The sequence below is a fragment of the Varroa destructor genome, unplaced genomic scaffold (assembly GCF_002443255.2).
Source record: "Varroa destructor unplaced genomic scaffold, Vdes_3.0 BEIS01000002.1, whole genome shotgun sequence".
Lineage (NCBI taxonomy): Eukaryota > Metazoa > Arthropoda > Arachnida > Mesostigmata > Varroidae > Varroa > Varroa destructor.
Genome location: NW_019211455.1, coordinates 9,948,804 through 9,972,300, shown reverse-complemented (window position 1 = coordinate 9,972,300; position 23,497 = coordinate 9,948,804). Strand labels below are relative to the sequence as shown.

At 38.1% G+C, this 23,497-nt stretch overlaps 3 protein-coding genes across 14 annotated transcripts in view; 1 reads left to right on the top strand and 2 right to left on the bottom strand.

Moving 5' to 3' along the window:
- The window catches only part of LOC111245971 (protein-tyrosine sulfotransferase 1-like), a 31,327-nt gene extending 27,738 nt beyond the window's left edge, over positions 1-3,589 (bottom strand). For all 5 annotated transcript variants that reach the window (XM_086981366.1, XM_086981363.1, XM_022795048.2 and 2 more), the window contains exon 1: positions 1,629-3,589. Coding sequence is in view for 1 of the 5 variants with exons in the window: in XM_022795047.2 (XP_022650782.1) it covers positions 1,629-1,685 (57 nt within the window). In the remaining 4 variants the exon portion in view is untranslated. The remainder of the gene's footprint in view (positions 1-1,628) is intronic.
- Positions 3,590-5,093: 1,504 nt separating this feature from the next.
- On the bottom strand, positions 5,094-10,405 carry LOC111245974 (rab-like protein 3). 8 transcript variants are annotated; one of them, XM_086981381.1, is made up of 6 exons: positions 10,386-10,405; positions 8,636-8,863; positions 8,180-8,303; positions 7,482-7,606; positions 6,861-7,046; positions 5,094-6,245 (listed from the first exon to the last, which is right to left on the bottom strand). In XM_086981381.1, the coding sequence occupies exons 2-6, from the start codon at positions 8,774-8,776 to the stop codon at positions 6,030-6,032; spliced, it is 792 nt and encodes a 263-aa protein (XP_086837507.1). In that variant the 5' UTR covers positions 8,777-8,863; positions 10,386-10,405; the 3' UTR covers positions 5,094-6,029. The 8 variants fall into 8 exon arrangements, with proteins under 8 accessions (XP_086837507.1, XP_086837503.1, XP_086837502.1 ...); XM_086981377.1 differs by lacking the exon at positions 10,386-10,405 and adding an exon at positions 10,247-10,385; XM_086981376.1 differs by lacking the exon at positions 10,386-10,405 and adding an exon at positions 10,006-10,167.
- On the top strand, positions 9,071-21,631 carry LOC111245973 (uncharacterized). Its single transcript, XM_086981375.1, has 12 exons — positions 9,071-9,190; positions 10,932-11,199; positions 12,281-12,390; positions 12,815-12,946; positions 13,471-13,586; positions 14,586-14,813; positions 15,410-15,491; positions 18,026-18,171; positions 19,531-19,663; positions 20,024-20,113; positions 20,582-20,764; positions 21,037-21,631. The coding sequence occupies exons 2-12, from the start codon at positions 11,100-11,102 to the stop codon at positions 21,313-21,315; spliced, it is 1,599 nt and encodes a 532-aa protein (XP_086837501.1). The 5' UTR covers positions 9,071-9,190; positions 10,932-11,099; the 3' UTR covers positions 21,316-21,631.
- The last annotated feature ends 1,866 nt before the right edge of the window (positions 21,632-23,497 follow it).

The following is a 23,497-nucleotide window of genomic DNA, read 5'->3' as shown; positions in this document are numbered from 1 at the left end:
CACTCTAGTGACACCACAGAGGACCAATGAGGCCTTTCTCTTTTAGGAGGTAAAAAAGCTGGGTTCTGCCGGCTAGAAGAGACAGAAACACACCTGTAAATGTCGTTGACGATTTACCATAATCCGCTAAAAATATTCGACTAAGAGTGAATTAGCGACATTCACGTATGCCAAAGATGTTTGTTCTTGAGGAAAAATTCGATTTACAAGTACTCAATTTAAGGTAATGTTCTTTCATGATAACATCTTTTTCATGATAACATATCTGGCGCTACTACCTTAAATAAATATTTATAGATATCTCAATTTTGGTGATATTCGATGCAGTAAAACAAACACTGTTTCACAACGATTTCGTGAATATATTGTAACACAATTTCTAAATGTTAAGCTTTAAATGCAGTTATTTATCCATTATGATATTTCTAATAATGACTGATCTGCAGATCGATGCGTAAAAAGAGCCTTTATGAAAAAAATGGTTGTGATGCAAACATGCGAAGTTGTAAATGTAAAGTTTGTAATTTTTACAAATTCGCATGTTTGCATCACAACCATTTTTTTCGTATATATATATATATATATATATATATAAAATAAGTCTGGTTAACTTCTTATAATGGTTAGTCAGTGAACTTGGATGTAGCATAGCGATGGAATTGTCCCGTTTTCGGATATACACAGATCTCACATCTAGAAGGCTGTAAAATAATCCCTGCCGCACGCCATTGCATAATTACGTAATTAAGTAATGTTAATATTACATAATAAACTAAAATGTTGTTTTCATAAGCAATAGGAAGATTTTGTTTTCTCTTCTTTAGTTAATGTAAAGAAAACTCCGACTTGAATTGCCAAACATAGGGGACTAGACAATCAAGAAAGCGCCCTTTCATTTTTCAAATGCTTTATATTTACTATAACTTTCACTCTTAACCATACAATAACAACAACTACTACTAATGAAGAGTTGTATCGCCGATTCCATGCTCAACCCGGAGTAGTTTTTCTTGGCATATCCTGTCTATTTCTGCTATATAATGACCGACATGCAGCTGCCGATCGCGATAACAGCTGCGCTAACTTCTGGTCAATTAACCGTGCGACGTGAGTTCCGTTTTTCTTCCATAACGCTGGGGGTTTTCGGATCGCGTATCTCATCTCTCTATCTGACTACTACAACAATAGCTCTCTCAAGAACCACAAAGCACCAATCGACAGCCAGTCTTTTAACTAACCTCAGACCAACTACGTTAGATAGAGCAGACCAGAAAAGTCATGCTAACAATTATAAATTGTACATATATATTGTACAAGTGAACATACATCCGGACGTCAATATTGGTAGTACTCTAGTAATAATAACCAATAACAATGAATTGACTCGAATATTAGAAAAAAATAGCTCTTCGAAACATTTCAAACGGAATCATCTTTGTTAATATTACAGTTAACATCTTAGAGGGTTTAATATACAATAGATGACTACTGATCAACGTTAAAATTTAAATAACAAAATGAGCCATCTTGAATATGCCAGTGGCTACCAACAATGACAACTAAATTCTTATAAGGTGTATATAATTTCCTAGATTGTTTTTGTTAAAAACGACGTTTCTCTTGCTTACCATTGCGCTGATCCGATAGTTGTGGTCGATGTTGCAGTTGCCGTCATAACCAAACATTTAGTAGTCCAAACAGAAGTCCGTCCTGCCGCCTCTTACTGACACCGACAATTCAGCAAAGTCGAATAAAGGAAAGCTATGCGGAGCCTGAGATTTACCAGGAATGACAACGAGGCATAATGATGAGGTTACGCGAATTGTGTCGTCGCTCCGGTCAATAAATCAGTATAAAATAGCTCCCTACAAAACTTCCATTCACCCGCTTGTGGCTGTTCTCGCTTCTAAAGCTCACCGTGATCCGCTTTACCTCGACCTGTTATCGCCTTCAAGCAGCGCTGACTTCGTTAATTCAAGCCTTCGGCGATGCCACTTACTCCACTACAAATGATGCCATTAACCTGTATCATTTATTTGTTCATATGCTGTGATTTCCTTACGTTGTCGTCGTTGTCAGCAGCAGCAACAAAAACTTCCCTCTCCTCGCTTTCGAACAGGCAGCCTAGATAAAGTTAGACTGAAGACGTAAAGGCACAGGCAAACGCGCGACGAATACGCACACGCTACTAGAGCACAACAATAACACAAACAACAACACCAATAACGATTAACAGCCGCAGCAAGTGAAACGACGAATCAGCTCGACGAAACGGGAAAACTCGGTAGGTCGGTAGAAAACTCGGTAGAATTAACAATAATAATTATCCGGACACGAGGGACAAGACAACGGATAAACGGGTCCTGTGGTGACGACGGCCGCGAACTTCGCCTGCCTTCGTGTCGTGCTCGAAGGATCCCTCTGCTGCATTCGGCTTTTCGCTGCGGCCTTCCGTTATCCACGGCGACGTTCTACCAAAAAGAATTCCTTTAGACGAATTTTTGTTGCTTTAAGTAGTAGCTTAACTAAAAACTGTTGTGAAGTAATAGTTGGAAGCATAAGTCGTTCCGCTTGATAGGAGCAACGCTTCAACCACAAGCAAGCGGCAAGATATACTGGCAGCCGCTATTGTAGAAGGTATGGGCTGGACGGGAAGCACACCGCCAGTTTTAGTGTTGGCCAGATTAATTTGCGAACTGCTTAGTATTCCATCAGTGCGACAAGGTGACAGACGCAAGAGTTCAGAAGGAAACTACGAAAGGATAAGGCGTACAGGAAAAGGCAACACTAAAATCGTGACTCCTAGCACGATAACATATAGCAGCCCCGAGAAGTATCCAACGAATTTAACATAAACAGATGGCAAAAACGGTATCACGACAAAGAAACAGGCCCGCCGACTCTTCTGGCGTTATTTGACGACAGCGAATCAACCACACTCCCCCACCGTCTGCCGCTATGGCTACCAACGAAAGTCCTATATAGTAGTATTGTTAACAGTTGAATAAGGGTCCCGTGCCATCTTTCGAGTGACAGTAGCCGAACCGGTCAAAATGTATCCAATGACCGCTTTACTCTTCGTTATGACCCTTTCACGTTCCACCAGCAGTTTTCGTACCGAAGCTGCTGCCTCAACAGCGAGCTGGATCTCCGGCTGGTCGAAGCCGGCACGGCAAGCGCCACTCACAACAATTCTGTCGCTGTTCTATTTGTTCATTGGTGACTTCTCCTGCTGCTGCGGCCCTCAGTTAGGATATTTGTCACTAATTCTTCTCGCCAACGGCCCCCTTTCTGCCTCCCGGAGCGCTCTTTCTGCGCTATTCTGACCACTGCTGACGCCACTTGCGCCACCGCCGCCGCCGCTGCTGTTGTTATAGTGCTGACACTTGTCTGTCTTCTCAGCTGGCTAGCTGACTAACGCTGCGACAAACAGGGAACGTCAGCTTAGTCACTGTCAGAGAATGGAGTTTGGGTCGAATGGCGCGTCCGAACCGAGCACGTTAATAGAACCGCACACCAGATCGTAGTACAACGGAGAAAACGACATAACGTAGACACGCACGGAGCAACGGCTGGGAAGAGAGCTGGCACATGAGGCACCCCTAAGGGGAGAGTGCGAAAATTGGTCGGGTAGTGGAGTTCGCTGATGGATGGCGGGACAATTTGAAATTGGACACCGAAGAGATATAACGATTAAGAAATAAATCAACGGTGTTTGACCATGATGGCCAAAGTAAGGAAGCTGTGCGTTCGATTTTGACTGCTCGTCTTGGAGAAACAACGAGATTGAAATACTTGTCTGATAGTTGTCATGCAGTGATTTGATATAATTGAGTATTTTTGAATTTTATTGACGATGTGAATACATTTATAAAGAAACGACTAGGTGCAAGCTTCTTCTATCCTGGGGAAACGAGTTCAGCCGTTAAATCGGCCAATCAGGTCTTGAAGTCATACGTCCGTTGAACGATGTGCGTTTTGATATTTTTTTTTTTTTCTTTTTTGCTTAGCTGATGTCCATAAGCGTAAGTCTTTTTTGTAGTGAAGAGTGTAGCAAGGTATTAGAACTTACGGAAAACTACAACCGTCTGACGCAGTGGAGACTTCCTCGGCTTTACACGAGTAGCTTAGAATTATTTTGTTGTCAATAAGAATTATTTATTTTTTCAAAATGGAACTTTACAACCGTAGCTTAAAACACTGTCACTTTCCAACATCAACGAAAAGGGCACTTGTCCGTCTACCATGTGCCATAAAAATAGGAATCCCACTAAGCTGTAGCGTTGTGAGTCCTCTTATGTGACGCGCTGTTTTTGAAAAGCATCTAACCGGTGAGCTGGTTCGCCGACAATTGATACATTTTCCAGAGTAGAAAGTGTATATGCGAAGCGTGTTACGAAGACTGAAGAAATATTTTTCGTGTTTTAGCTCCGCTACCTAAACCGTAAGGCATTACTTTAAACAGTTGGCTCCTGCAGGCAAAACTAAGTGTATCTACAACCCGATACGAACCTAAACCACTGCATGTTTCTAAGTTTAGCGGACAAACGCGTTGTGCACTGCGCTATCATGAAGACAAAGAAATTAGCAGTTACTGTGAAGAGTTATTTAAATTTTAACTAATTTTAAATGTGTACATTTCGAGCGAAATGACACTAAATCCTGACATGAATCCCTCGTTAATCTCAATATTGATCCTCAATATTTCCGCGCTCGTAGCCGGTACTAGAGACTTTCATAACATTAAATCTACTTACATCTATTAAAGGATTACGCTATCTTTCAAAAATAGAGAATAAAGAAAAATTACCGCTGAACAGCAGTAGTTTTTCTCTATTCTCAATACCGTTTCTAAACAACTAAAAAAAATTACCAGCTCATCTGAATTAACTCTAATCATGTACTTCCACTCGTTAGAGTGCGATACACCAAAACACTTCACTAAGAGCCACTCTCTTTAACTCGTTTCACTTTGATTGTCTGGATTGTTAACATATTAATTAAGCACTACAATTAAGTGGCGCACGTCAACAGAATATTCTCTCAATGTATGCGTGTCTATTTTATCCAAAGACGAAAAATCACACTTTAAATTATCAAACGCATATGCACTTTATTTACATAGGTGAACAAACTACTCATATGTACATGCTACAGGTTGTCCTCATCACGGCCGTTTAACGTAAGGATAGACGTTTATTTATAAATTTGGTGATCAACCGTACTATATCACTAATGCTGATAGTAGTAATTTTTACCCCTTCAAATCAAGTAGAATGCTACTGAACTTACTTTCTTGATAATATCATTGTTTGAACTACCACTCGATAAACCTGATGTGCACAGCTCATTTTATAGGGATGCAAACCAAATCGAGTATCTTTCAAAATCATGTTCTATTTGGTACATTATCTTTCCTTGTCTCAAATACATATTCCTTTATTCGCTAGTTTCATTCCAGTTTGACATAAATACACACGATTAACACATTCATAGTTCTATCCGCGTCCTCATTATGCCTTTTTGTTGTAGTCAGCTTTTGTGCTAGTGACAATATTGCTGGCAATGGCCATGCCTTTCTTTGAATTTTCCTTTTTGAAGTTTGCTGTGGCCGTTATAATGTTATCTCGTTGCATTTTCGCTCGCGAACATAATGCTGACTAAATCAGACCACTGAAACGTTCAATAGCTGGCCGTCCATATATATGGATAAATTTAGAGCAAAAGACATTACTACAGAACAATTTAATCTGATGGTATTAAGAGGGCTCAGAAAAACTCTCGTATGATTGCCCTCAACAAGTACTGAATTATATGCGAAGAGTCTCAACTTCCAACGCGCGTAAAAGTGTGGCCAGCCTATCCTATAGTTTTTTTTGGCTTTGGCCCTGTGACAAAGCAAGTCAGAACTGTATATTCTATGGAGAATGCACGTTGTGACCCCTACACTCTACATAAATATTGTTCTTTATTTGCACAAATCGTGTAGTATTTATATCCCGTAGAACATTTGGGGTGCTGAATCATATCTAAATGCCGTCGCGTCGTTCATTCCCCTTCGTATCGTCGTTCAAATTACTGCAAAAATATTGCCGGCTGTATTCACCATCGCCGTCGACCTTTACGAGTCGCCTCATCTTACGGCTTCGAAACAGCGAAATCGTCTTCAACATCCACTTTTGGCGGTCTTCATATATGTAAACGATGACAAAGCGTGCGATTCTGACGAGGTAACAGGCCGAGACCTAGAAGCAAAGGGGTTCATTCAATGGGGCGTTAGTCGACATGCTGTAAAAAGCGCGGTGAATTCGCAGGCCGTCTACGGTCGCCAAACGCCGACGGTGGCTGGGGGCTCAACACGTTTTTTGAACTGTAATACTGCTTCTCGATCACCTGGACGCGATGATGACGATGATGATAGGAGACATGAGGAACATAATGAATGACGAAAAAGTTATCAATTGCATTTTTGTGTATAAAGTTATAATCAATTTGACATATTTCATAGACAGAAGCTATGAGCCGAATACCTCGACAATGATCACTAGGGACAAAATTACCTGCATGACAGACAGTGCTAGTTAATAGTAAAGAAGAACCATTGTTTAATCTACAGTGCAGACGAAACCTGTAGCCAAAAAGTTATAGTTTTGATTTTCATATATATATACATATAGCTAAACTGAGCCTGAGACTAAACCAAAATTTTATGATAAAGGAATCAAATAAAGTTTTAAAATGCCTTTACATGTAGAAAAAAAATCGTGCTAGAGAAGAAAAAAAGAAACTGTCAAATTGAAAAGTTTGAACTCATGGGCTAAGTTTTTGTATCATAAACAAAGTAACTGATAAACTCGAACCTTGTCAAAAAAGCGTGATAGCTTAACAGCATTGGAGGAGCCGGGAGCAAGACTGGAGCTATGCTCTCCATCTCCCGTTGAATCGACGAAAATTTGTTCGGCGCCGCAAAGGTCTGCGATGTGGGTGCCTCGCCGATGCTGTACCCTTGCCCGTGACAGTTTTGTGCCAACGACTAAAACAGGCACCTAACGATAGTAATAGCATATTGTTTACGTAACGATCAGTACACATATGGCTGGCCAAAAAATATTATATTTGATCATCTGTAATATTATTAATATATCAAGTTCTTGAACGGAATCGAATTCCGTACCCGACTCAGCCTCAGATGAAGAGAAGATTCAAGGAACTTTTGCTTAAAACGTTAGGCGTTATCAAGATAGCCTATGGTAGTCAGAAACGATATAACAAAATTCAAAATATAGTAAATGAAATCCAAAGAAAAATCACGTTAAGAAGTCGAAACGATCACCATGTTCAGCGTATGCAGGCGCGATTGAATATGCCAAAATATTAAGCAGAATTAACTCTCTCGCTGGGGCATTTCGTGATCCATTTGGGAGCAAAACAACAGATAACTGTAACCCGAGAGCTCGTATCAGCACAAAACCTTAGCATACCTGTAGGTCGGCAAACATTTCAGCATCAAATTCACCTCCTGAACGCCGCGTAACAGCATCCGCCAGCCACATTTTCAAGTGATCGTGACTTTTACTATTGGTTAAATCGTGAACTAGGACGATGCCTGCAATAGACAGCAGACAGAGGCGAATCTAAAAATTAGAGCTCAGCTTCAGTGCGTTCCATACTGAAATTATTTTACAACGAAGGATAATGATGTTTATAATAGCAATGTTCCGTTAGATGAACACCATTCATATAGTGTAATGGAATAGGACGCTTAGATTGAATCGTCTTATGAACTTTATTTCCATTAAACAACATCGCGTATGCGAAATAATCTAACTGTTATTATTCCTAAACAACAGAATACACGAGCATAAAAACAAAACACCGTAGTCACATTTAGCACTACTACTGTCTACTGATGATACCCTGAATTGTTATTCACGTGCCTAGAGCTCATCTCTTATATTCTAGGAATGCTCGTCCCCATGACCTTTCTTACTCTTTGAAATAGCACCTTCTCTGCTGTGTAATGCAGATCTTTGTAAGCATGATCAGTTACCTCCATTTCGGTTTAGGCTTAACTAATCATGATTCAAGTAGTAATGTGCGATCCTGGGAAGGAGTACTTTTCAACTTACTACTTGAGTACTACAATAAAAACGAATAATAATGTTATAAATATAGCCACCATGGACGGAATTATAGAAGACTCGTCGAGCATTGGCGTGGCCCGTGTTGCCTCCGATCTCCCAAAATTCGACAAAAAACGTTCGTTGTTGGTCGGTTCCTTGTCGATATTCATGTAGCTTTACCTGGAAACAACATAAACGCTTCATACTATAATAAAAAAAAGCGACGAGCATAATTTTTGCTTTTCACTCATTTAAAGTAACAACTGACTACTTAATGGCTATTTAAAATGAGCTTGAAAGTATTTTTAGACACACCCCTTTGCTTTTGTGTAGAAAAGTCAATGGCGCGGATAAGAAGGATTCGGGATTTACTTCTTTCAGTAGACCTCGTATTCGCGTTAAAATAAATTGTTGGTATAAAGACGGTGACAACTTTTACTAAAAAAATGATCAATCAAGATGAAAAATTCACTGGACTCAAACGATTTATCTCTCTAAACAACTGAACTGACCTCAACGTTGCATCCAATGGTCGATGCGAGTGATCTCGCGGCGGGCCTTCCAGAGCAGATCAGCTGGACGACTGACGACTTGCCCACGCCGGAATCTCCGAGGACTAGCACCTTAACACGTTCAACGCTTATAGTACTCATTACGTACGCCTTCTATCAAGTTCCCTGCCTAATAGACTCTTCAACGTCGGTCTATGAAAATGGAATTATGAACGAAATCGCCTCCTTCTGCAAAGACGCATATTGTTTTGACTTTAATTTTTGGCTAGGATTTTCATTTGCATCTAAACCTATGAAAGAAGTTGCACAAAAAGTGCTTTATAAGGAAACGATACGATTTCCTGTGCATAAGATCGCAGGAGTATCGATAACAATAATAATATTACTGCTGTTTTCATTTTCAGGCGCAACATCTCCACTAATACCTAAGGCGCTTCTGCTTATCCATGTAAACCGACACAGTATGAAGAGTATTCTGTAAAATCACACTTTTCGAACTTTAAATCATATTGTTGGAGATGTGAACCACAAGGCTCTCTCGTTTTTATTTACGTGGTAATTGATCAACCAATCTGATTTATGCACCGACTTCGACATGAACGAAGTCATAGCAAGTGATATCATAATAGCAGGAAAAGAAATAACCTTAGGAAATGGGAAACATTATTATTAGTAGTAAATTTTACTTCTATATTTTAATTCTCTAATTAATGGATCCACAAGAATATACAATAACTACTTCTTTTACACGCAAGAGAATATTTCATGGGTCTTTCATATTTGATATATTTCATGAATAGCTCTATAGTTCCTTTTTGTTTCTATTATTACCACATACAGTTTAAGGGTTTAACGATTCTTTTGCGTTAGAAAAGGAAGGTGTTTTTGTCGTAATTAAAACTCTCCTTTCCATCTCTTTTTCACTCATATCGATGTAATATATTGCCAAATGCTTAATTTCTTCTAGAAACTTCCATGGTTATTTCATTACATAGGATATAGCAGAATGAATTCATAGGCGGACATTCACATCCGGTCAAGTATTGGGCACAAGCAGGCTCATTGCTTTATATAACCGTTTCTAAATGCCCCAACCTAAACGTGTATGCAATGTCGCTTTTATGGTCAACAGACCAATAAAATAAAAAAAAAAACAAAGGGGACCAGTACAATGTACAAAAAGGTATTATCTACGACTTATCAACGTACAAACATGGAAGCAAAATTAAAGAAATACACGTTTTGAAAATATTATGACAATTGTCACAGCTGTTTGACCTGCAACGCATACTCTCTACCATTATAAGAACACTCTCCCTAACGTAAATCAACAATGCTTCTACGTGAATTTTCTCCCAGCTCATAATCACCTGCATCCCATCGGGAGCGCGGCCCGATATTTTCGGGTCTCCCAGGTTCAGTTTTTCGAACAACTAATCAAATTTAATCTGGGAACGTGTTCTGTTTTCAGTTAAACCTAAATTATTCTTGCCACATTTGATTTTTTCTTTTGATACCTCTCCGACAAGAAGGTTCACAGAAAAATATATATAACGGAAAAGCTCGGTGTCTTTTTCTAGAAGAAACATTAAGGCTGTAATTTTAACCAACCTGAACTAATAAAAACATAGTGATTACTCGATTTTTATGTCATGAAAGGCTAGCTAGCACACAGGCACGTTTCATGTTGAAGCTCAGGTTGTTGTGCTAATGCGACTCCCGGCGTAAAATTCGAACTAAACTACCATACACTTTTTGTACAATCCGAGAAGGTACGATCCCGCTTTTGTCTGTCACACTTTCTTGGTCTACCTCGATCGATGTCGTTGTATCGGCTTTTGACTAGCCTGAGCATATGTACATTTTTTACTCAGTTATTTCAATTAGTCTTTTTTTTTTCGAAGTTATTCCTTCTTACTAACTAAACTTGCGAAGAAACTCTTAGTGAAGCTTCTATGGCAAGCGCTTGGTAGTTAACTGTATAAGAACTGGTAATATTGTTGATTTCAGTTACCGAAGTGATTGCGACCGAATTTAGAACGCGCGATTACTGTTCGATGTTGTTGACATTTTATTATATCGCTTGCTTTCTTTAGCAAAGATTTTTCTAGGCTGTGTTTTTTGACAATTATGTCGTGTGTAGTGACGTTTAAACCTCTCAGGCACATAATATGAAGATTGGAATAAATAACTGTTGTAAAGAAGCATTCAGAGGCATTTACACTACGCGTTTCGCGTACAAGTAAACGATATATTAACCATGAACCTATATCGATTAAACTATAATATTTTCCAGAAAGCCGTTTACTCGCGATACTTGTCTACAGCGACGACGGCTCGGTCGGTGATACGAAGGGGGGGCCAGCTAACTAAAAAAAAAACAGAAAATGAGTACTTCTACAATATTCTCGCCCAGCGAGACAAGTTCATCTTCGGCAAGCTAAAAAGTAACAAAGAGACAGTTATGAAAGCGATGAATACGGCCGACTGTCTGTATGAGTTTTTCTCCGACACAACGAACACGAAGATAGAGGATCTCAATCCAAAACTCATCGATGATCTCGGTCAGTAAGCTGAAGAGTACTAAAACATGTACGACTAAGCGATAATTAAACTGCAATAATTTAAAGCTGATTATACATATGGTAGCCTACTTAAAAAAACTGGACACCAATTACCGCGGTTAGATTAGAGGTTATCGCTCATGAAGTCCTTTTTGACTAAAAGCGTAATGATTGGCTATTAATAGGATAACCTGTAAGACGATTCTAATGTCATTAATCTACGATGTGTAAGTTAAAGTCCCATCAAATCACTCAACAACAACGAGAGGATAAGACCGAGTCCGACATACTCATGTGGAGATTGCGAGCTACAAAACAAGTGTACGCACTTCGTTAATAATATCATTTGTAGTAGTGTCCAGAGGGACTTGAAAACTGGAAGTTATGAAGCACCCCAAACAAAGGGTCGGCCAAGAGAAAAGTGTTTTGTTAAGATACTTGGCTGGTTCGGCTCCGTCGACGTGTATATTTTTATACAGGGTACACTAAAAAATGTACATACGAAAATTTAATTGAGTGTTTCTTTTTGACAGTACAGTCACTAATGCCAATAATTTAAATTTCAATAGTAAATAATTTAAATGAGAAGACTTTGCTGATGAGGGCAAGTTTTAATTCCGATAGCACAACACAGATGCACGCTATCACCATAATGTAAGAGTATACCTTCATTGAGTCTTCCAAAGAGGTGGGTAGGAATGACACTGAAGAAACAGGCGACATAAAATATCCTGCCTGTCTCCTAGATCTGGACTTTTTTTCTGGAGCGATAGTTTAAAGGTAAAGTTTACGTCAGAAAAGCAACGTTATTAGAAAATTTGGAAGCCGCAGTTAAGTAAGGATGTCTATCAGCACCAAATAATATGTCTGCTGAACTTTGAAGAATCAATAGCTAGCTCAGCGCTAGCAGCAACGTAGTGACCAAAACGGGAATAACTTCGAACATCTTCGGCAGGACCAATGTCATGTCAATGAAGCATTAGTAATTATATTACTTCCGCTAGCAACGGAGTTGATTATACTGACACATGTAGTTTTGCAAGATTATCTAAAACATGGATTCGATGTACTTTTGTTGCAGCGCTTACGATTCCACACCTGGATTTGCATTGCATTTACGAGGTGTTGCTCCACATGTCACGATATGAAGTGCCTAGGGGCACAAGGAGTGAGCAGCAAATGAAACTAGGGGTGCGTAATCACGTTAAAAACCTGTTGGGTAAAGGATGCTAAAAACTAGACGTATCGATTACAGTACAGAATAGCTGGACCCCTGTCCTTTGTTAATCTCCGTTGCCTTTAACCAGAAAGAGAGACATTTTCTACCAGACGTGGATTAGAATCAGAGCCGCAATTCTGTAGTAACGAGTATTTACATTTATTACATCAATGAAAATTGCGATTTCGTGTTCTCTCATACAACCCTAAAATTCACATAGAAACCAATTATGATAATGATTATCATGTTGTCCTGGGCAAATGATTAAATTAAGGAAGTAATGGATTTGATAGAAATATTACTTTTCTCACATATAAGACCAAAATCCAGTAAAACTTTATATGCTTACTGACGTTCTTATTGCTGTGTTTATCTGGATTGTTTGTCAATCTTTAGAACGCTGTGGATCAATACTGTCAATTGACTTTGCCGAATAATTCATTCCGCGACCAAATAGTAGTGTTGGATCTCTATTACAGATGTGGGATCTTCAAAAGTAACCTTTTTAAAAGCATACTCATCGCACAGGTATTGAACGTAGTTTTTCTATGCGTTTTTGTAGCCTAGTTGTGCTTGACTGAACCTTAATGTGGCTCCTACTTGATCTAAGCAGGAATAACAATATATTAGTTAAAATAATGAATGACCCCGGATTTGTTCATCTCAAGTGCCCAATTGTATTGAGTTTTTAAGAGCTGCAGAATCGTAGACATCCTTACCTTATAAACGGATTGTTCGCCAGTTCTTATAGATTGGGAGGTCTAACAACTTTGGTACCATTCCTTCGCTTAAATAGTTTTTGGTAGATTAGTTCAATGATACACATAATTGATGGCCTGAACTTTAAAAAAGATAAGGCATCTTCAGCTGGAAGTACTTATTAGCTTGATAGCGGAACACGAATGCATAAACGACTTTGGTAGCCCAACTTCAATTATTTGCACCATACACTGGTATTGCCTGTTCTCATCTTGCCCTAATATTTATTTGTATTCATAAGAAATAAACAAGTATACCTTTTAGCGTCGACCTGTCAATCGTATCCGTTGTAGTCACACCATATCGCTGAATGGAGTCCCGAAGAGGTGGTACAGTATTTGTTTTTGTCTAATTTGATTCGAGAGATACCTGTTCGAACCGTCGAATGCGTCGAAAGCGTATTGTCCGAGTGAGTATAGAATCTTGAGCCTTAATTGTCATAAATTAATTCATTGAAATTATAAGATCGAATTCTTATTTCATCCGCTATGGCCACATATGTTTTTCTGTGTATTCGACTTTCTGGCTATAGATGGGTTGCTTGTAAAAACCTGTAATACATATCGAAATAATCATGTAAGCGCCTGATAGACAAATCGACTGCGTATAGTTTACTTGAAAAATGTTTTTACTGTGTTTATATAACCCTATTACGTGTTTAAGCTAGAAAGATGTCGGGCACCATTTTGGAAAGGGCAAGATAGCACAAGGGTTCCTTGATTATCTAAGAGACGATTCGTCGATATGTGTCATGGTAATCGGGATTATACGCATATGTGGTCGTTTGATGAAAATGTAAATCCTTGTCAAAATCCTGAAATGACACCCTGCATTTGAATCGTAAATTTAGACAATTACCTTTAATTTGCAATTTTTTTTGGCATACAACTAAACAGTTGATCCATTCGCAAACGTTGATCTTAACGAAGTACTCTATAATTAAAACCGGTTTAGTAATACGAAATAATATCTTTATTTTTAAAATTTTAATTTTATGAAAATTTAATGAAAATGCAAAATTAAATTTTTTGTTCTATTCAATATTGCTTTTTTTCGCTTGTAATTTTAGCAATAAAAAAAGATTAACTAAGACCCGAAGCATTATTTTGTCGGCCCTTTGAAATGCAGTGTGTTTTACACGAAGGTCTCAGTATGTGTATTGACGTACCATTCATATATGATATTACTACTGTAACGTGTTGTTTATACGAATCGAAAAGGTATAAATTAGCAGCGTGAATAAACGTGATCTAATGATTGGGCATCCATTGGGCAAATCTACACCTCTATTAAACTAACTCGCAGATTTACTTCATTCTGTTATTTATTCCGGTGGGCGAATTTCCAACGGCGTCTTTCTCAATGTTTGATACCATTGGCATTCATGATGACTGCTGCCATAATGAAGCATACTCGCGTCATTAGACATCGCAGAAGCTGCCATTGTGAGTTACTCGCTTTACAAATGTAAGGTTAACATCGTGAGCGTTAGTTTGTGGGAAAGATTTATGAGTCTTGTCGAGAACAGTATTAGGTCCGACGAGCCCGTGGAGGAGAGATATATATCCGCTTTTGCAAAATTGCTTCGTGGCTATGGACAAGTGCCAATAACCGGAAGAGTGGGTATTGTTAAAAGGTATGTTGTCTTTAGAGTAAAGTAAAGAATAGTATATTTATTTTGTATATATTTCGACAAGTATATGAAGTTCGTGTGTGTGTATGTTGAGCCAGAATGACGAAAATCAGTTTTTCGTACCGAAGAATGGCTGACATCTGCTTATTGCATTTGTGCACAATTTTTTTTACATTACATTCGATCACAAATAGCGCTGTACTATCAGTGGCGTAAGGCAGTGATATCATACGTGCAGTTTAGTCTTTAGCGCATCACTCATGACTTGTCGATGTTGATAACGCCGAACAAAGTATCGTATGTGTGTTTCTATGTATCAAACATAGTTACCTTAAAATAATTGCTCATATGTCTTTAAGTTTAGAAGGCAGGCACGCTACCGCTGTACTTACATGAGAACAGCCAGTTTAAGTTTTTATTTGCTAAAGATGTCCTGATGTCATTATAGCAGTATTAAACATCCTTAGGAGGTTCAGAACAAAGTTAACGATATTGTAGGCTTATTAGTAGGTTGCAGCCATCCCGTTGGCATTATTCGTGTAGACCACGATTGAATTAGTGTAAAATGTAGTAGTAGCGTTGGAAATTTTCTTTTTTAGGTTCTTGGATATTTTGTCTAACGTGGACAGTCAGAGCTGGTCTCTTGAATCTCAGGTGCGCGTAGCCAGCGTTGGAACACAGGTAATAGGAGCGGACCACGGCAATGATAATCCTAACGTAGAATTTAGCAGTACAGAGTTCATACATATTACTCGAAGATACGCAGCTGATATTTATTTACACTCTTATTGTTTTGTGCCAATTGCATTTTCGGAGATCGTTTCTATATCGATCCGTGGGCGGTGACATATTCGCGTGTTTTACGAAAAAGAGAATACTACATTTTAAATGTGCGACAAAATTTATTATACTGTGTATGTTCCGCTATTGCTAATGACGTTCTTTGTCCGGCAGGGAGTAGTAAGTTTCATCTTAAGGAAGTTTTTAACCATGTTTTGAGTTCTTGTTCCGTGTCAAAGGTAAGGCCACCGGTTGCTCAGTTAACCCGTTCCGCGTCAAAGATAAGGCCATGGATTGCTCAGTTAACCCGTTCCGTGTCAAAGATAAGGCCACGGATTGCTCAGTTAACCCGATGACTCGAAAATCCATTACCGCAACATCCAGAGATGTAAAGGGCACAACAAAACTTTCCATTTGAAGTCCAGGGAACAGCTTTGCCAATTTTTGTTTATGGTTTCGCGTTGTCATGGAACCGGATGACCTGACCTTTGTTGGATTTTTTTCTTAAATAATCTTACGTTACTCGATATAATAAATGTGCCAATCAATTGCTCGGTTAGTAGGAGGCAACTGTCAGTGAATTAGGCTTTCGCACCTCCTACAAACGTAGGGCATAACTTTTTCCTGGACATGGTTGAAATCTGGTTCTTGGCTTGTCTCACTCATTCCGATCTCTAATTCATGTTGACGTACAGATACCACTTGTCATCGCCGATAAGAATTCTGCGCAGAAATCGGTGGTTGTGGCTGTAAGACGCTCGATAGCCGGCGAGATGTTGAGATGCAGCGTTGATTCTGCTTTGTTCGATTCAATCAAATAATAAGGTATCCAAGGCCCAAGTTTCTATCTAAATGCAAAAGATTCACTGTCGCGTTGCTTACGCCCATATGCTCGGCTAATCCCCGTGTTGTCTCTCAGCCGTTTTTTTTTGGAAGTGCCTTCAGATAGTCGTCGTAGAGCTCAAACGGTCGGTCAGAGCCTCCTGGATCCCTGATACCGTTTTTTTTTAAACCACTTTTGAACGATCTTGTTAGCCATATTGTTAATACCCTGCACAAGGCAAATACTCCAGGTTGTTTCAATAGTGTTTTGGCTTCGACGCAACCGGTAATACAGAAAGTGTCGAAAGTGCACCCTTTTTCCGCCCGGAATATTCATATTTGGGGAGTAATTTCGAGTTTTAATTGCACTCGCAACACTTACGTTGCTAGTGCAGTTAAAATAAATAACACGCTACGGCTAAAATAAAAGCATCGAACTATTTTCGAACTGTATATCGGAAGTAAATGACAAGTAAGGGGTGGTGGGAAAAGGAAGTTTTTTCAAAGTGCGGGAACCTTCTTTCCAACCTAATGTTATGCATAGTCGCTTGCAAATAGTGATTTACAGGCGTTGTTAGAAATATTCCTTTTTGTATGTATCTCTAGATACGTCCAGCTAAATAGCTCATTATTAAGTTATTGGTAAAAAATCGCTCAACCATGCCACTCTCCTACGCGGTTTTCCTTTTAATATTATTATTTTTAAACGCCTTTGTATTATATAAGGTAGAACATCTCAATCCTTGTTTTTTTCTTATATGTTATTTTTAAAACTTTAGACTTTAAATGACAATACTTAAATGAAATTACGGGTATTTTAACGACGCAATTTCCACATGCTAAAAGTGTTATTTCTGTCAATCATATCTATTTAGTATAATCACCATTCGCTGCCATACAAATTTAGATCAGACATAAATCACTAATTAATCATTTTCGAAGTAGTCTTTTTAATTTGCGAAAAACCGAACATGAAGCGATTTTGGTAAGTATAAACTCTTAAAATGTCGCTCAAATACGCTAAGTACGACGAAATTATATTCAAAGCTGATGACAAGCCTAAAGTCTAAAAAATAGAGAACTTGGAACGACAAAAACGTTTGAAAATTTCAAAAAAGCGCAAAAAGTTTAAAAAAAGCCAATCGCTGAAACTTATTTAAACGGACCAATCGGCAATTTATATTTTCCTCTCCTTTATTTTCTAATTTCTATATCAAATGCCTAGGTGTACTCAAATGGTTTTTTGAGCTATTTTGATTAATCTTTAAGCCTTTTAAAGCAGAACCTTATTGAAGATCCTTTAGTTTGCCTCATGAAAGTCTTCACTGGGTTTTCCAGGAACCGCATAAAAGCTGGCAATCACTTACACTGTCGATCTCGGTGTTTAATTTTTTGTGAGGGTTTGTTCAAGACAGAAGGATTAGCTGAATTTTTGCTCAAATTGTAAAACCAACGAAATAATAATTGTCTCGACGGGTTTGTTTATTCGTTCTAGAAAAACTGTTCTTTTTTTCTAGCAGCAAAGATAGCGGACAAACACGTGCCCGTTACGGCGGACTAGAATTTGTCCGAATGATTGCCCCACTCTGTATGTATTTCCGTTATGTTTTTAGGTAAAACTATGCAATGCAAAGGTTGTCTACAATGCTTTCTTAACCCTCATGGCCGAGCTGGACACATGCAGACCCAAATATATCAGCACTATGCTATTTACCTACGCCTATTTTAATTTACATATTACTGCGGATCAAGGAAAAAGGTACGTCTTTCTTTCTCTTCAAATGTCTATTAGCGTAAGATCTAGGAAAAGAGCGGCGTGTTCCCATCAGTTTGGAAGATTCTCACCAAAACATGCTCTTACATTATGATGATAGTGTGCAGCTGTTCTGTTGGAATAAAAAAAATTTATCTCCCGAATGTATGGTAAAATATTTACTTGAGTAGAACCAAGTAATTGACCCTGTCACTGTACTGTAAAAAAGAAATAATCCTATTAGTAATTTGCTTGAAGTTTCGCAACACCCTGAAATTTTTGGCCAGTTCGTATGGTGTTCTGCGTCCATGTGATTTACATACACTTAACATGTAGATTTTTAGAGTTAGCTAGTAACCATAGTTATGTCAATCAGTAGTCGACATTTATTTTTAATATACCAAACAATGTATTCCTAAATCTGTGGATTCTGTTCAGACTTTCCAAGTACTATTCGCAAAATTTTGTTTAGTCTGGATTATCTTTATATACAATAACATGTACCATCGTTGAAGCATAACTTTTCCATTTTCAACAACCTAAGGTGCAATAGACACTTGATTTGAAATTTCTAAGGTCACTATTTGATTCTTCTGAGAATTTTTTGTGAAGATACATTGTAATTTTTCAGTACCTGTTTTTTTAGTTAGTGCTTCCAAAACATGGACCCAATAGTTTCACTCATTTCGAACCATTCGAATTTCATCCAGTTAATTGAGTCGCATAGGTTAATTTTTCTGAAACATTCTTTATTTAAACGATATTGTCTTTGTACTTCTGATAAATTTTCAAAGTTTCGATAGCGTTTGAAAATCAAAGTTAGTCAATTAAGCTTGAAATGTTATCCAATAGTTTCCAATTAATTACGAAAACGAGAAAGTTATAATCTAGTTAATACTAATGTATGCAATTTTTGGATACCTGTATATATCTATATATATATATATATATATATATATATATATATATATTGCACCGATGCCCCCGCGTTTTACATCTTGGCTTGTCGGTTGAACTTTTGTGTTCTCCTTGACTGCACTTGTTATCCACAGATAACCTAACTAGAGTAACATGCGAATACGTTTGTTTTTATGGTCCCTTAAAGTTTGTGCTGGAGACACGTAACGAAATGCGATAATTAAACTCCATGCTAAACTACTAATGTCGACATATATAATCATTAGAAATTCTTCGATTTGCTGTTACTTTTACTTGAACTCGATTTTGACAGTTAACCTTGTTGATAATGGCTTGACATAAATAAACTGAAAGTTATCTGTTACACTGTAGAACTTGAACGCTGAATCACATAGACTGAATTCATATTGTATATGCCTAGTGTATGGCTATTTTTGGTACCAACAGGTTAATTGAACGCGTCTTGAATCCAATCGACGACTACCGGCGATATTATTTCCTCGTGCTATGCACGTGGTCACTGACTATGATGGGGTTTTACGATAAGAGACTCTACATGAATTCTTTCGATCCACACAAGGTTAGAATATAAACTGACCTATATTATGCTACATGTAGGCATGGTACAATGCATCGAATAAGAAAACACACACAAAGAGCAGCTTCTTATATCTTTCATAAACAAGTAAACAACTCTTGTTAAAATCTCATTTATCAAAGCGCGTTTCTTATGTGTTTTTCTGAATTTGAGCTTTTTATTTGGGCAGTTGCATTCATATTTGAAAAAAGGCTATTGAATATGTTGTCCCTTAACACGTGTATAGCTTGATGGACTTCCTGTTTGCACAATTTTGCTATGACGTCTTGGCTAATTCGATGCACGATAGAAATAAATAGAATTTGCTCTACCTACTAGAGTATCTTCACGTTCACTTTTCAGTTGCGTTCAGAAGATCTTCGCGGACTAGATTATTGCCTGGCAGTCATATGGGATTCTTATCGAATTGAAGCCCCGTCAATACATAAGTTGGTATGTACAGCTAATTTAGTAAATAGCCGTTTTGAACGAGGTCTAAATATGATCGCCGATGATCACAGAAATATCGCATATCTCTGAATCTGTTCACAAACTTCATCAGTAGCTGTAATCAGAACTGCTTGGGATACCTTGATCGCCCTACAAGATACATAGATAATTTTCTATTTCTTGTGCATCGTATCTACTTCTAAATACCTCATCATTCAAGAACGATGTTTTTTGAAATCTTTATCCAACACTTAAAAAGTTAAAGTATAAGTGCGAGTTTAATTTAAACATCTATAAACATATATTTAACAATAAACAGTTTCGACTAGTAATGTAATAACAAAGTTGTTGTATTGGGATCAAAGTGCTAGATCTTTTAATTAATCATAATGCGCACAAATTAAGTATTTCTGTTCCGCTGCGATTACGCTTTTCTGGTTCTCTATTTCGGTTCTTTTTTGGTCCAACGAGGTAAACGTGGAACCTACGTTGATAGACAAATATCGCATGAAAACAAAGCAGGACCATCTGAGAGTGACTTCGAGGTTACAGGAACGTCTAGCCAAGGAAATTTATGCTATAGTTACCGAACAACTTGAACATGAAGCTAAAATAGGATGCTTTATGCCAATGTACGTTGAACAGGACGTCAAGGTAAGCATATGGAATTTAATGAAATTCAAGCCTTTTACATTCCTTATTATTAGAAGCATTAGCAGTAGACTTAGCTTACATTATTAATCTTTTCTTCTGTATACACCTTAGTCGTTCGCTAATAACATCTGCGAGAATGTAACAGTTCATCGCAGCAACATGTACTCAGCTGTCGAATCGAAAATGCCTAATTTGTGTCAATTATAATTTACCCAATTGTTTTTTTTTCATTATTATCTTCAAAAACAAAGACGAACTTTTTCTGCTTGCAGGTGGGAGACAAGATCATTTTAGTGTGTCACGGGCTCACAAGTTATTACAACGATCAGTATCTTTCTGGGGGCCCAGCTCATCGGGTGCGTCTGCTTCGAGCCAGTGGCTATAATGTCGTTGAAATCCCGTATAAATTTCATACTTCCGGTTTGCAACTTAACCAAAAAACGTCACTTATCAAACAATATCTGCGACCTTTATTAAGTTTAAACAAGTCAAATCGCTTCACAAAGCAGCGAACGATTAGGCCTGGCATCACTGGCGAAGATCTTATGTAAAAAATGCCGTTGCGGACCTGTGTGTCACGCAACATAGAACAAACATGAAATCACAGAAAGTTATAGATATAGCCATGTGTTCGGCGATGCAACGTGTACACGCTAAGCGCAGTATGGGTGGTTTAAAAGGAGTTATGCTTTCTAATGTCTTCAGTGTTATTGAGACAAGGAATGACTATGTTAAACCCTTTACATGTAGGTGGCAGGTGAAGAGATGGCGCTTTTTTTGCCAGGCACTATCGCTGATCAAAGAAAGTTTATTGAATGACACTGCGTATACCGTACTGTAAATAAAAAAAAAATTCAAATATTTAAATGCTTACCGACTTAATTATTAACTTCAATAGTATTCCCTTCGCATCATCTTAAATCGAATAGTATACAGTCAGAGCGACTTCCTTCAAACGACGAGTCCTTTAAGCTCTACTTGAAGGTGCTATGCACCGGTAGAAGTTTATCGACCTGTAAGATAGATATATTGCTTTTGTCCTATTAACATAACGCTCATTACGTTTCAAAGGAGTTTATTGAGTTTGAAATATTCTAATAAGCAAGTTTGGAGCAATTAGAACAAGCGGTTCAATAAGGAATGACCCTGCGAATAGGTTACTGAACGCGGTCCTGATTTTCGGGAGAGTTTATTGTATATCACAGGGAATAACTAATAGCCGTGCTAGTCGCTTAAATTGGCAAGTCGTTCTGAGATGTGTATGCGTTCATTGACCAATCAAGAAGTATGTGAACTAAGCCATGTTTAGTACGAGAGGACAGAGATTGATAAGAGTCGACTTTTAGGTAGTTTTCGTTGTAGGGTCGGTCATTTTTATTACTCCTTGTTTATATCGATTAGCAAAGCCAGCCGGGAAGGATCTCGAGATGATCGAGGTTGATGATTTACTATTGCAGATTAATCAGGGAGACACGTTACACATCTTAGCGTTTTTGTTTCAACTGAAACGACGTTTATGCGATTGTAGCGTTTAGCACCGGCACTTAAAGCAGTACAAGAAGTAAAACCCGAATCATTTGTATGCATAATAGGAGTTTTTAACTTGATAATTTGAATTGTACTTCCTTTATAAGGTAGAACAATTGACGATTATAAGGAATAATTTATTATTAGATAAACAAGACTACTTACCATAAAGAAGCCAATAACAATGGCTTTAAAGCTGAATAGCGTGTAATTCACCTATAGCAACTTCAAGAATCTGATTATTTACCTTAGAAACTATTTAGAAGACTTGTTCTATAATGTGTCACGGCCTTAACAGGATGTGTCAACTGCTAGGGGATTCCAGGGGATGACATTTGTGATAAACTAAAATTACAGCTTAATTCGCTTTCAGTGTTCATTTTTATTGGTAAAAAGTTAGAATTTATTTCGCCACTTTACAGGCACTGCTATAGGCATCCGTCAACAGACGCTCGAGTTCTCGTCATCGACCTTTGTTTGTCCTCGAATCTGATTGAAACAGCTCTTCGCGAAACGGCCGTATGTGCTTATCCGCAGTCTCTCGTCGACACACGTCACGTAAGTTCGGCCAGTCAGAAGATGTCATCACAGAAACAATCAGCAAAAATCGAATTAGCGCTAAAAGGTCTTGACGTTATGATGTCACTATTGAGCAGGTCGTCATGTTTACAGACCCGATGACAACCACACGCGACAAACTTATAGTTCGAATCTAGTGGCCAACCCGGGTATAGCTGAGTGCCTTCTTACAGACTTTTTGCGCTCAAAGTACTTTTTGTCCTATCAAAGCAAGAATGTAGTGCTTTGCGTTACGGCATCGATTTTGGTCTATTTAATATACATATATATATTCGATTGAAAATTTGGCGGTCGTGCGTAAATTCAACCGCCTCTTGAGGGGATTAGACGTATGGCTGTTGGATGATAATTACTGATCGTTATGTTTGTGCTCATAGGTGTAAAAAGTGACGAATATTTTTAAGTGCCCAAACTAATTGGTTTGCGCGTAATCACGTTGATCTGCCTCGACAGTGAGATTTTGAAAAGCCGAAAAATTATTTACTAATGACAAAGGGATCATGACTAAACTGTATTGCTTATTTACTTAGCTTACAATTTCAGCACGTTCTAGTCAAGCAATGACATAAGGAGTGGGAAAACGACAAGGATTCCGCTAGAAATATGTCTTTCTTCTGATCTAATAAG